General features: G+C 48.2%; 1 protein-coding gene across 1 annotated transcript in view; it reads left to right on the forward strand.

Moving 5' to 3' along the window:
- TEX11 (testis expressed 11) overlaps window positions 1-13937 on the forward strand; it is a 111260-nt gene that overhangs the window by 53162 nt on the left and 44161 nt on the right. Inside the window, exons 16-17 of the mRNA XM_034782588.1 lie at window positions 2561-2698; window positions 7237-7339. Coding sequence (XP_034638479.1) covers window positions 2561-2698; window positions 7237-7339 — 241 coding nt within the window. The remainder of the gene's footprint in view (window positions 1-2560; window positions 2699-7236; window positions 7340-13937) is intronic.

Consider the following 13937-nt stretch of genomic DNA (forward strand, 5'->3'; position numbering starts at 1 on the left):
AGGTTAGTCAGGCATGACTTTCCCTTGGTGAATCCATGCTGACTGTTCCTAATCACTTTCCTCTCCTCCTCTCCACTTTCCTCCTTGCCCAGCAAGTCCCAGTTCCACCTCCCTCCTGGTTCCTCCTCCAGTTGGTTTTTCCCTTGTCTCCCCATTGGCTCCCAGTCAGTCTTCCTTCCTGGGCTCCTCATCCAATCTCAGTATCATTCTTCCATTTCTTGCCCAAATGCCCTCCATTTCTTGCCCCTTCCCTGACTCCTTGTCCCATTCTCTTTGCCCAGCCAATCACAGTTCTCTCCTGCACCTTGTCAGAACTGTTTCCCCTCTCCTCCCTGGTTCCTTAGTCCCACTTTTTTTGTCCTGCCAGTCTCAGTCTGCCCACATCTTTCAGCTTCTTGTCTGACCTCAGTACTCCTTCCTGCAGCCAACGACAACTAGTTCCCGGTCGCCACCCCTGTTTCTCTCACTAGGACCCAGCCTCCTCTCCCCCCTCAGTTCCCAGTCCCACTCTCCTTGTGCAGCCAGTCTCAGTTCCAGTTTCACTAGGCTCCTTATCCCAACTTACTTCTTTCTCTCCCCATGCTCTGACTTCTGTCCCCTCGGCATTCCAATAAGATGGCTTCCTCCTCCATGCTGTCTGGGGCCTGCAAGGAGATCATTGAGAGCACAGGAGAGAGAGGCTCCGTGCTCTTAGTTCCAGTGCCTAGCCGCACTCTGGCCTGGAGTCCTTGGGAGCAGCCATGACATGGGAAGTCCAGCTTCGCCTCCTAGTCCTGGGCTGGAGGAAGGTTGCTCATTTGCTTGGTGGAGATAGGGCATGCCCTGTCTTGTCACATGTATGAATTATCAGGGGATGGAACATATTCAGTTGCTGTGTGGGGATAGTGCATACATGGTCTGTCCAGCACTTGGAGCTGTGGGAGGATTGAGTATACTCATGGAGAATGGAATCTTCAGAGATTTTAGCAGCTAAATCTCTACTGAGCATGCGCAAACTGTAATTTTTCAAAGGCTTAAAACTTGGCCAGATTTGGATGGATTTTCACAGTGATTACACAAGCGCCACCCCTACCAAATTTTAAGTCCCCGTTCCAAAGTGCTGTTCAAAGAAAGTCACCAGAATTATTTTACGTGGGCAAAACAACAGATGTTTCCCAAGCCTCGTTTTCAAAAATGGCTGAACTGTTTTTCCTGAAATTTTCTAAAAAAATTCAATCTGAGGCAGATACATAGCATAAAAACTTTAAGTTTAAAGGATTAAAGTTTGGCAAAGTTATAAGTCACTGAAAACAGTTTTATGAAGGGAACTGTTGGGTAACATTAATAGTATAGTAATAGGCAGGGCGACCAGTGCTGCATGTGAGTTTTTTCAGGTCTTTAATAATTTATTGTCCTCTGAATGCCTTTCTAATTCTGCAATATTCTTTTTGAAATGGGGTCACCAGTACTGTACACAGTATTCAGATGAGGTTGCACCATTCATTTATATAATTGCATTATAATATTTTCTATATTATCACCAACCCATTGCTTTGCATCCTAACATCTTGTTGGCGTTTTTGACTGCAGTTGCACATTGAGCAAAGATGTTCATTGAGCTGTCCACAATGATGCCGAGGTCCGTTTTTTGATTTATTACAACTAATTTAGAACCCTATGAGGTATATGAATAGTTCAATTTGTTCCTTATAGTGTATATTACTTTGTGTTTATCAACACTTAACTTCATCTACCATTGTGTTTCCCATTCTCTGGTCTTGATTAGCCTAAATAACTCTGTCATCTGCAAATTTTGCTACCTTACTGCTTACATGCCTTTCCAGATTGTTAATTAATATCTTAAACACCACATACCTAATATAGAACCTTAAGTCACTCTGCTCTTAACTTTTAGTCATGATGAGTATTGACCATTTATTCATATCCTCTGTTTCTCATCTCCGAAGCAGTTTTTAATCCATGACAATACTTTGCCTCTCACCCCATGACAACTAAGTTTCTTTAAGGATCCTAGCCAAAGGCTTTTTGAAGCCCTCAATAAATTGTTAATTGATTCTCCTTTATCTACTACTTTATTGACATGTTCAAAGAATTCTCACAGACAAGACATGATTTTCCTTTACAGAAACCATGCTGGTTAGACCCTGTTATATTTAATGAAGTGAAAGTCTGTAATACGATCCAATGGCTGGAAGTTGAAGCTAGACAAATTGCGACTAGAAATAAGGTGTAAATTTTTAACAGGCTGATTAACCACTGGAACAGTTTACCAAGGGTCATGGTGGATTCTCTATCACTGGCAGTTTTTAAATCAAGATTGGATGTTTTTCTAAAAGATCTGCTCTAGGAATTATTTTGGGGATGTTCTGTGGTCTGTGCCATATGGGAAGTCAGACTAGATGATCACAATGGTCCCTTCTAGCCTTGGAATCTATGAATGTATTTAACTATTTCAACCTTTTGATTCTTATGAAGCCTGATGTATTTAGCTTAGGAAAATGTAGTCAATTTAAACTTCAATGTGGCTGTTTTTAATTTTTTTTTTTTTTTAATTTTCTAGGCAAAAAACTACTCTGAAGCCCTTCAGTGGTATAACTATTCTCTCAGCTTCTATTCATCTGGGCAAATAGATCAGAACTTGGCTAAGTTGCAGAGGAATATGGCTTCCTGCTACTTTCATCTGAAACAACTTGAAAAAGTATTTGTGTGTGTGTGTGTGGGGGGGCAGGCGTGGGGGCGGGGTGTTGCAGTGTCAATGGGACTTGATTTCAAATTGTGAAAGGTTAAAGGGGAATGGAAGTTTGTTCTGTAGCTTTTCTGTTTTGAGTTACATGATTACACTTGGGACTTTAAGGTTTAAAAATGTACCCACTTAATTATTAATATATTTGTTTTCATTAGGGTCCCCCCACTTCTAGATCCTGTACAGACATAATAGAGAGCATGATTTCTGCCACAAACAGCTTACAATGTAAAGAAATGATATAGTAGAGAGAAGCGGTCCAGCAGATAAATAAAATAGCAAAAGTGGAGATTTGTCACGTCTTGATAATACAATGTTTTTGATACTAATATGTTTTAAAATGGAAATATAAAACTATCCCCATTTGCTACTTGACATGGACATTATTAGTTGGGTAATTTATTAAGGGTGTCATGGTAGAAGTTTTTTCTTCAAAGTGCACCAGCTCAGAGAGATGAAGCAGCATGACTGTATCACTGGTGGAACAGACAGATGGGGAGCAATGTAAAAAGACACAAAGGTGGAAAAGTTGGGAGGGCCTTGAAAGACAAGAAGTTTGAGCTTGATGTGATTGAAAACCTGCTGTATAGCAAGGCTGCCTTGGAGTTACTGGTAAATGGACTGTCTTGTGTAAAGTTATATTTCAGCATGTCATCAGACCACTAATTTCAATGAGCTGAGTAACAAAATGATTGCAAGGAAGTATGCATTACAGAGAGGGAGCTTTAACAGCTGTAAAGACCTAGAGAGATCACATGGCGCAAGTTATCTTTGTGCCTCTTAGCATAACAGCTAGTGTCACCAGAGCAGACTCATAACTAGTATCATTTGTGTGTAAGTCTAAAAATCTTGCTACTCTTAAGATAGGACTTGCAAAATGAATTAATTTTGCCTAAATTAAAAAAGCATCTTGAGCACTTGCTTTAAGTGATCACTAGATGGAGTTCTAAGCTATGTTTGTACTTTACAAATGATGTACAAACTTGCCTGCTGATGCTGCCTATGTGGTCTCTAATTCTGAATGGAGAGCAGAGACATGCTGTGAGGTGCAGCCAGAGCTGCTCCTTGAAGTTAGATTCACAATAACTAGTGTGATATTCTCATGAAGTTGAGGGCATTCACTTTCCTGTGTACACACCAACCTGACGCTGCAAGTCTCAGGTCCTGTAGCACAGTAAGAGTCTCTTGGAAACTCACTGTATTCTACTAATTTGTATGACAGATGTTAGGGGAGCAGTGCTGCACCCTCATGTGTCCCAGCCCAGTAACATTTCTGGAACTGAAGACTTTATAGGAAAGGGGAGAGTTAAAGAGGCTGGGAAAATAGCGAACAATTTACTGGAGTCTGGTCTCTGGAAGGGCGGAGTTGCTTTTTGGAGTTCTTTAGACCAGCGTTTCTCAAATGTGGCCACCAGGGGTTTTTCTTATGGCTACAGCAGGGGTGGGCAAACTTTTTGGCTGGAGGGCGACATCGGGGTGGGGAAATTGCTTGCAGGGCCATGAATGTTGGGGTGTGGGAGGGGGATCGGTGTGCAGAAAGGGGCTCAGGGCAAGGGGTTGGGGCAGAAGAGGGGTGCAGGGCGCAGGAGGGGGTGCACAGTGTGGGAGGGGGCTCAGGGCTGGGGGTCAGGGTGCAGGAGGGGTGCAAGGTGCAGAAGGGAGCTCAGGGCAGGGGTTTTGGGGTGCAGCAGGGGGCTCAGGATAGGGGGTTGGGGTGTAGGGTGCAGGAGGAGTTCGCGGTGAGGGCTCCAGCCTGGCACCGCTTACCTGGAGCTGCTCCGGGGTGGCAGCAGCGCACAGCGGGGCCAGGGCAGGCTCCCTGCCGGCCCCAGCTCCATGCCGCTCCTGGAAGCGACCGGCACCACGGCCCTGCAGCCCCTGGAGGAGGTGGGGCAGAGGGCTGACCGCGCCACCCTTGCCTGTGGGTACCTCCCCCGAAGCTCCCATTGGCTGCGGTTCCCGTTCCAGGCCAATAGGAGCTTTGGGGGAGGTACCCATAGGCAAGAGCAGTGCGCAGAGCCCTCTGCCCTCCCTCCCCCAAGGGCCGCAGGGACATGGTGCTGGCCGCTTCCTGGAGCAAAGCGGGGCCCACGGTGCCACGGGGATGGTAATCCCGCAGGCTGGATCCAAAACCCTGAGGGGCCGGATCTGGCCTGTGGGCCGTAGTTTGCCCACCCCTGGGCTACAGCCTCCTGGGCTGTGATGGGGAAGGGGGGAGCAGCGGCTCCTCCCCCTCCCTGGTGCTCCTGAATGCCTTGGTGTTGGTTGCTGGGGCTTCCAGCAAGTGTTGGGCACTGCCTCCCTCTGGAGACCCCTGGGGCACAATGCTGGAGGAGCAGGTAGCCGGTGAGTTCCCCATCTTCCCAGGGGGAGGTGGGGCTCAGGATCTGGGCTTAAGCCTGGGCGTGGCAGGGAAGTACGTTCTGGCTGCGAGGCTTTGGGTTCCAGCCCCGGGCTCTGGCTGCATGGCTTTGGGCTCCATCCCCTAACTGGTAGCAGTAGTAGGCTATTAACATCTCCATGGACCAGCCACCAGTCCCCCACTGTCCCAGTCCCCTTCTTCTCATATATACCCTCTGCTCCTGTCCAACCCTCACCCTAGCTTTGGACCCCATCCCCCTCTACTCTTACTCATTCCCCACTCCCACTCCAGCTCTTGCCTCCCTCTGTGCCTATCCACCCTCCTCCCGCCCCAACTTCTACTTCCCTCCCCCTGCATGGTTCCTGCAATCCCTTCTTTTTGTCCATCATTCTTCATCCCTCTGAATTCAAATCAGGCTCGGCTGCATCCTCTTTCACCATGCTGACTGCTTGGTAGTATCAGGAGCATTGAGAGCATAGGAGGGACAGTCTCCCTGCTCTCAGTTGCTGTGCCCAGTGCCCCGTCAGCCCCCTGGCCGATAGAAGGAACAATTTCAGCAAAAGACCTCCTCAGCACCTCCAGGCTGGGCTGGAGTATGCTTAGTGCAGATGGAATCATCAGAAAATGTAGCTGCCAAACTCTAAGAAGTCTCTACTGAGTATGTAAAGATTGAGACTTTTCAAAGGCTCCTAGCTTGGCAAATTTGGGCGAAATTTTCAAGGGACAGCAAAAGGCGCATCTCTGATACTAGGAGAACTGCCCTGACAAATTTAAAATTCTTGCTCCAAAGCATGAAGGCTCTAGAACTTCTTAACAAAATGGTTATAATACTCTTTTAATTTGGGCCAAACAATGTATTTTCCTTAATCTCATCCTCAGAAATGGCTGAACCATTTGACCTGAAACTTTCCAAAAAAATTCAGCCAGAGGCAGACACTCAGCATGGAAAATTCTAGCTTGAAGGGACAAAGTTTGGCAATGTTATAAGCAACTGGAAATAGTATTTTGAAGTGTCCGACAGTGTTAACTATTGGTGGCACTACTAGCCTTCTTCACTTATGCTGTACCCCAGGGTGGGTCCTTGGCAGTAGCATAGAACCCTGGCTCTCTGGATCTTAAAGCAGAAGCCTTGACTGCCTGAATTAAAAGGTCCCACTCTGTTAGCCAGCTCATCAATCTCTATATGTTTCCCAGCCACCACTAAAGAGGGACAGAGCATCACACTAAGTGGTATGGGTTACATGATGAGGAAGCTTGCCTGAGTTTTAGAAGTCCATCCAGCTCTAATCCCCATACATACCCTGACAGCAGAGGTTGAACCTGGGACTTCTACATCTAAATGCAAGAGCCTGAACTGCCAGAGCTGAATGACCCACATCTGAGAATCAGGGATGCCCAGCAAGTTCATCAACCTTTTTCTTCCAGCCACCACTAGACAGGGACAAAGCAAAACACGATTATCTAACCTTGAATATATGTGGCAACTTCTGTTTCCATGTATGCTGTGTATGCCAAGTAGAGTCCAGGAGAGTCATTTATAAATAAGATGCTCTGCAGACCCCTACCTCATTCAAGGTGAATTTCACCCCATCCAGCGGGTCAGCACAGTGAGACTGTAATAGAGCCTATGCCTTGTGCTGGCCGCCTGCACTGGGCTGAATTTCACTCTTACTTCTTAGCTCACAAGGTGAAACTTTCAAGGTTGTGGAAGAAATGGTCTGATGTTATTCTGTATCAGTTGAGAAACAGTGTGTGACCCTGGAATTAACGACTGTATTGTTAAGGGGTCAGAATTAAGGGTGTGTTTGCAACTGTAATTTTAGCATTTCTTGAGTTCTAAACATTTATCTGCAACATTAACATTTATTGTCCCTCTATATGTGCTCAAAAGCTTATTTTTGTGACTTTTATTTTGTTTTTCAGCTATGGATAACTTAAGACTTTTAAGATCCTCAGGGCATGGACTTTTTTTTGTCTGTAAAACACCAAGCTTTATACAGCTGTGGATTTATACAGCACGTATATAATCATTAATATCTTCTCTCTCAGTTTAGCTCACCCAACTACAATGTGTGTTACTGACTCCTTGTCATGACTGCGATAAAATCGCGTTAATCTTTTCTGTCAACAGGCAAAAGAGGCAGTGAAGGAAGCAGAGAGGTGTGATCCTAGCAGCATCTTCACTCAGTTCAGTGTGTATAAGGTTGCGGTCTTGGAGGGTAACACTGAAAAAGGTAGAAACAATCAGAAGGGTAATGTGTTGCTGTGTACATATGAACACATGATTATTTTGCAGTTTCATTGATTTGGTCTTTTCCCAACAAAAAAGCTGCCTTTGACTTAGCCTGTTTCTCCACCTATGCCCTAAATTCCTTTCTCCCCTTCACCTGGAAACTAATTGGAAATGCTATCTGCATCACTGTCTCAAGTTTGTCTTCCCCAGCTACATCCTAGACCCTCTTCAATCTATCTTCTGCCCTTTCCACTGAAACTGCTCTCACCAAAGTCTCTAATCACCTCCTCTTGGCCAAATGTCAGTGCCTCAGTTGCATCCTTGATTTCTTGTGTCTCTGTTGCTTTTGACATTGTTGATCATCCTCTTCTTGACTTCTTATCTCCCCTGGTCTTTTGTGATACTGTACTTTCCTAAGTCTCCTCTTATCTCTCTTACCATTCTGTCAGGTTTTTTGATGGGTGGTCCTCCTCTCTCCCACTTTCTGATGGAATCTCATAGGTCTCCGTCTCCAACCCCCTCCTTTGCTTCCATACATTGTATTCTAGGTCAGTGGTTCTCAACCGGTGGTCCACGGACTCTTGGGGGTCCTTAGACGATGTCTACTCCTATTCTCAGGCTTGACTCCTTTTTCTGCCTTCCTTTCTGGAGGGCCATAATCTGAGTCTTCTTGATTACAAGTAGCTTGTTTTCTGACCAGGTATGTCCATTATCTGCAGCTCCTTTGTGCTGTCATTTATGGGCAGTTCTCTCCTTCCTCTATCAGCTAGGTAATTTGCATCAACACAGATGCTTTTCAGCTTGCTTTTGGACCCAAAGCCATCAGCAGAGCTCAGAGACTCTGTCTTAAAGGGACACAATGAACTTCCACCTGAGTTTTGATTACTTTCCACTTTTGCCTCCTGCTTCCAAAACACACAGCTATCTGAAAAAGAAAACACAACCTATTGTGGCTCCTTTTTGGAGCCCTAATAGAATTTTAATTAAGTAGCATGTTTTGCTTGCATTTTTGTTCTTTTCACCCCTTCTATAATATACACTGCATATGTCATAGGAAAATGCACTTTTTTTCATAGTTTAACTTCTATAACATTATATTAATCATATCAATTTTTACATAAGGTGTGACTGTTTCTTTTGTGCTCACAGTTTCCATATACCCTTATAAAAGTGAAAGTCTGATTACTCAGAGCCAACTTCATTGTTCCAAACATTGCTACTTTGTGCCCCTCATCCCTGCTATTGCTCCAGAGGGTACTTTCTTTTTCATTTCTTATTCTTTTACTGCAGCTCTTATCTGCTACTTGGTTACCAAAAAAATCTAGAATCTCTCCCCATTCTCCTAGTTGGTCTTTAAAAAGATATTGAACTTTATAAAGCATTGAGGTACCTTAAGGGTTAAATGCTAAATATCAGAGCCAAACAACACTAATTACCTGTGTCTGGCAAAAAGTGTCTGTCAGTTTTGCATCTTTGAATAAAAAGTTCAAATGGATTTTTAGTGGTATTATTTAAAAACCAAACCAAAACAAAAACCAAACCAAAACCAGAGTCCTGCATTTAGGACGGAAGAATCCCATGCACTGCTACAGACTAGGGACCAAATGGCTAGGTAGCAGTTCTGCAGAAAAGGACCTAGGGGTCACAGTGGACGAGAAGCTGGATATGAGTCAGTGTGCTCTTGTTGCCAAGAAGGCTAACGGCATTTTGGGCTGTATAAGTAGGGGCATTGTCAGCAGATCGAGGGACGTGATCATTCCCCTCTATTCAAAATTGGTGAGGCCTCATCTGGAGTATTGTGTCCAGTTTTGGGCCCCACACTACAAGAAGGATGTGGAAAAATTGGAAAGAGTCCAGCGGAGGGCAACAAAAATGATTAGGAGGCTGGAGCACATGACTTATGAGGAGAGGCTGAGGGAACTGGGATTGTTTAGTCTCCAGAAGAGAAGAATGAGGGGGGATTTGATAGCTGCTTTCAACTACCTGAAGGGGGGGTTCCAAAGAGGTTGGAGCTCAGCTGTTCTCAGTGGTGGCAGATGACAGAACAAGGAGCAATGGTCTCAAGTTGCAGTGGGGGAGGTCTAGGTTGGATATTAGGAAACACTGTTTCACTAGGACGGTGGTGAAGCACTGGAATGGGTTACCTAGGGAGGTGGTGGAGTCTCCTTCCTTAGAGGTTTTTAAGGCCCGGCTTGACAAAGCCCTGGCTGGGATGATTTAGTTGGGAATTGGCCCTGCTTTGAGCAGGGGTTGGACTAGATGACCTCCTGAGGTCCCTTCTAACCCTGATATTCTATGATTCTATGAATTCGTCTTAAACCAACAAAACAAGAGTTTTTTACAAACCAGGAGTGTTGATTTAGGTCCTTAAAACATCACATATTTACACAATATATTTGCACACACACACACACATACATACATACATACATACATATATACATTCTCTTTTTCTTAACATCCCTTGCACAGCTCTAATAATTTTTACACAGCTGTACGTAGATTACATTCTTCTTCGAGTGCTTGCTCATATCCATTCCATTAGGGGTGTGCGCGCGCCGCGTGCACGATCGTCGGAGAATTTTCTACCCTAGCAACACCGGCGGGTCGGCTGTGGAGCCCCCTAGAGTGGCGCCTTCATGGCGCTGAATATATACCCCAGCCGACCCGGCGCCCCCTCAGTTCCTTCTTACCGCCCCTGACGGTCGTTGGAACTATGGAGCGCGGCGTAGCTGTTCTCCACTCTCCCTAGCTTATCCAGTTATTCACAGTTATAGTTGTAGTTCTAGTTGTTTATAGTTATATAGTTGGTTATTCACTTGTTTATAGTTGTTATATAGTTAAAAAAAGGGGATTAAGGGGGTTGTCTCCCCCCTTTTTCCCCGGCCGCGTGGTCGGGCTCATGCCCAAGGCTCCCGGCTTCAAACAGTGCGCCTCCTGCGCTAAGCCTATGCCAACGAGCGACCCGCACGACTCGTGTCTGAAGTGCCTGGGAGAGTCCCATCAAACAGATAAGTGCAAGATCTGTAAGGCCTTCAAACCGAGGACCAAGAAGGAGCGGGACTTTCGACTCCGGCAACTCCTTATGGAGGCGGCACTTAGCCCGGACGCTCCATCGGCGCGCCAGGGAGGACCCTGACCAGGGCCCATCTCACTGGTCGTTCTGGACCCAGTGGGCATACCACCAGGCGCAAGGGGCTCCAACAACCTCTCGCTCGGGTCACTCTGATACAAGGGCCCCAGAGTCCACCATCTCTCGCCCTCCTCCAGGGGGCATGGAGGCCTCTGTATCTGCACCACCTGACGTCCCGGACCCAAGGGCAGGTGATGCTCCGACCCAAGAACAGGGAGACCAGGATCCTCCCCTGGATCCCTTACCACCAGAGGCATCTTCCTCTTCCTCTCCGGATGAGGCAGTGGCGGGCACGTCGTGCACAGGTCCACCTCCAATAGATCTTCGGGCTCATCAGGACCTGTTACGTAGGATGGCCCGTAACATGGACCTACAGACGGAGGAGATAGTGGAGGTGCAGGACCCCATTGTAAATATCCTCGCGGCGGATGTCCCATCAAGAGTGGCGTTGCCCCTGATCCGCACGATCCAGGCGAACGCAACTACGATATGGCAAACCCCTGCCTCTATCCCTCCTACAGCGAGAGGGGTGGAAAGAAAGTACTTTGTTCCTTCCAAAGACTACGAGTACTTGTATACCCATCCCCAGCCGTGTTCACTGGTGGTGTCATCAGTGAATGCGAGGGAGCGCCACGGTCAACAAGCTGCAGCGCCCAAATCAAAGGAGGCTAAGCGACTCGATTTGTTTGGCCGTAAAGTTTACTCAGCTGGAGGGCTGCAACTTAGAGCGGCTAACCAGCAGGCGCTCCTGAGCCGCTACAACTTTAATTCCTGGAACTCTATGGGGAAGTTCAAGGAATTGGTTCCCCAAGAGTCCAGGGAAGAGTTTGGGGCCTTGGTTGAGGAGGGTAAGAAGGTGGCTCAGACCTCCTTACAGGCCTCCCTGGACATAGCGGACTCGGCCGCAAGAACCCTGGCCGCAGGTATCGCTATGCGCAGGACCTCCTGGCTCCAAGTTTCGGGTTTGCCCCCTGAATTACAGCAAACCCTACAGGATTTGCCCTTTGAAGGACAGGGGTTGTTCTCGGAGAAGACGGACTCTCGATTGCAGAGCCTCAAGGACTCCAGGACAATCATGCGCTCCTTGGGGATGCATGTTGCGGGTCCCCAGCGCAGACCATTTAGGCCCCAGCCTCAACGTTTTTACCCCCCTCCACCTCGTCAGAGACAGGACCCTGCCAGAAGGAGAGGGCGAGGTGGTAGGAGGAGATGGGCTGGCCCTCAACCCGGTCAGAACCAGGGGCCACCAAGACCACCTTCAGGTCCTAGACAGAACTTTTGAAGGTGCGGTCGAGGACGGCGCCCCAGTCATCCCCCAGGATCCAGCCCCCTCCTTTCGGGATCGCCTCTCCCACTTCCACCGTGCCTGGTCCCTTATAACTTCGGACCGTTGGGTCCTCAGCACGGTGGAGAGGGGATACGCTATCCAGTTTTCTTCTACCCCACCCTCCCACCCCCCTTCCCCGTCCCTCTTCAGGGACCCTTCTCACGAGCAACTTCTTGTACAGGAGGTTTCTACGCTCCTTGCCATGGGGGCCATAGAGGAGGTTCCGATAGAGTTAAGGGGCAGGGGATTTTATTCCCGTTACTTCCTGATCCCCAAGTCCAAAGGAGGTTTGCGGCCCATCTTGGACTTACGCGGACTCAACAAATTCGTAGTAAAGTTGAAGTTCCGCATGGTCTCTTTGGGGGCCATTATCCCTTCCCTCGATCCTGGAGACTGGTTCGCCGCCCTCGACATGAAAGACGCATACTTTCATATCGCAATTTACCCGCCTCACAGACGCTTCCTGCGATTCGTGATAAGCAAAGTGCACTATCAATTTGCAGTCCTTCCCTTCGGCCTATCCTCGGCCCCAAGAGCGTTCACGAAATGTATGGCTGTCGTGGCAGCGTACCTTCGTCGGCAAGGGATACAGGTGTTCCCGTACCTAGACGACTGGCTGGTACGCGGTCGCACCAAAGAGCAAGTGCGAGCTCACGTCCACATAATAGTGCACACATTCAACGAGTTGGGCATCCTACTCAACAAGGACAAATCCACCCTAGAACCTACCCAGAGAATAGAATTCATCGGCGCAGTCCTAGACTCCAGACGTGCACAAGCCATCCTGCCAGACAACCGCTTTTGTACCATCACGAGCCTCATTCAAGGGCTCAGGGCCTTCCCAACTACCACGGTGAGGTCGTGCCTCACCCTGCTGGGTCACATGGCTTCCTGCACGTACGTAACCAGGCATGCCAGACTTCGGCTTCGCCCACTCCAGACCTGGGTGTCATCCATATACCGCCCACATCGAGACAGCCTGAACATGGTGGTCACGGTCCCGAACTCGGTCCTGGCCTCCCTCACCTGGTGGCTAGATCACAATGTGGTTTGCGAGGGGATGCCATTTCACGCCCCGCAACCCTCTCTGCACCTGGTCACAGACGCTTCATCTCTGGGTTGGGGCGCCCATCTCAACGAACACCATACCCAGGGCCTGTGGACTGCATCCCAGCTAGCCCTGCACATCAATGTTCGGGAACTGATGGCGGTGCGCCTGGCGTGCCAGGCATTTCTCAATCTCCTACGTGGCCGTTGTGTGTTAGTTCTCATCGACAACACCACGGCCATGTTTTACATCAACAAGCAAGGAGGAGCACGTTCGTCAACTCTGCCAAGAGGCCATTCGCCTGTGGGACTTCTGCATCACCCACTCAATCCATCTTATGGCATCGTTCCTCCCTGGAGTCCAGAATACTTTAGCGGACCGACTCAGCAGGTCCTTTCAGACGCACGAGTGGTCCATCCGTCCGGACATCATACATTCTGTTTTCCAGAAGTGGGGGTTTCCCCAGATAGACCTGTTTGCATCTCGAGACAACAGGAAGTGCCACGTGTTCTGCTCCCTGCAAGGTCGAGCTCCGGGCTCCCTCTCGGATGCGTTTCTCCTTCCCTGGAAAGACCACCTGTTTTATGCCTTCCCTCCGTTTCCTCTGGTCCACAAAGTACTGCTCAAATTGCGCAGAGACCAGGCACAGGTAATTCTGATCGCTCCAGCGTGGCCGAGACAACATTGGTACACCACACTGTTGGAACTCTCGATTCGGACACCGATCCCGCTTCCATTATGTCCGGATCTCATCTCTCAGGACCACGGCCGGCTGCGTCACCCCGACCTGCAATCTCTTCACCTCACGGCGTGGCTGCTCCATGGTTCACCCAGGCAGAGCAACAATGCTCACTCTCGGTCCAACAGATTCTGTTGAGCAGTAGGAAGCCCTCAACACGAGCCACGTACTTGGCCAAGTGGAAACGGTTCTCCTGTTGGTGCGAACAACGAGCCACGTCCCCGTTACAGGCACCTATTCCTCTCATATTGGAATATCTCCTCTCCCTAAAACAACAGGGGTTGGCGATATCTTCAATTAGAGTTCACCTGGCTGCTATATCAGCCTTTCACCCAGGGGAACTCGCGTCCTC

Source organism: Trachemys scripta, chromosome 9, assembly GCF_013100865.1.
Source record: "Trachemys scripta elegans isolate TJP31775 chromosome 9, CAS_Tse_1.0, whole genome shotgun sequence".
NCBI classification, from domain to species: domain Eukaryota; kingdom Metazoa; phylum Chordata; order Testudines; family Emydidae; genus Trachemys; species Trachemys scripta.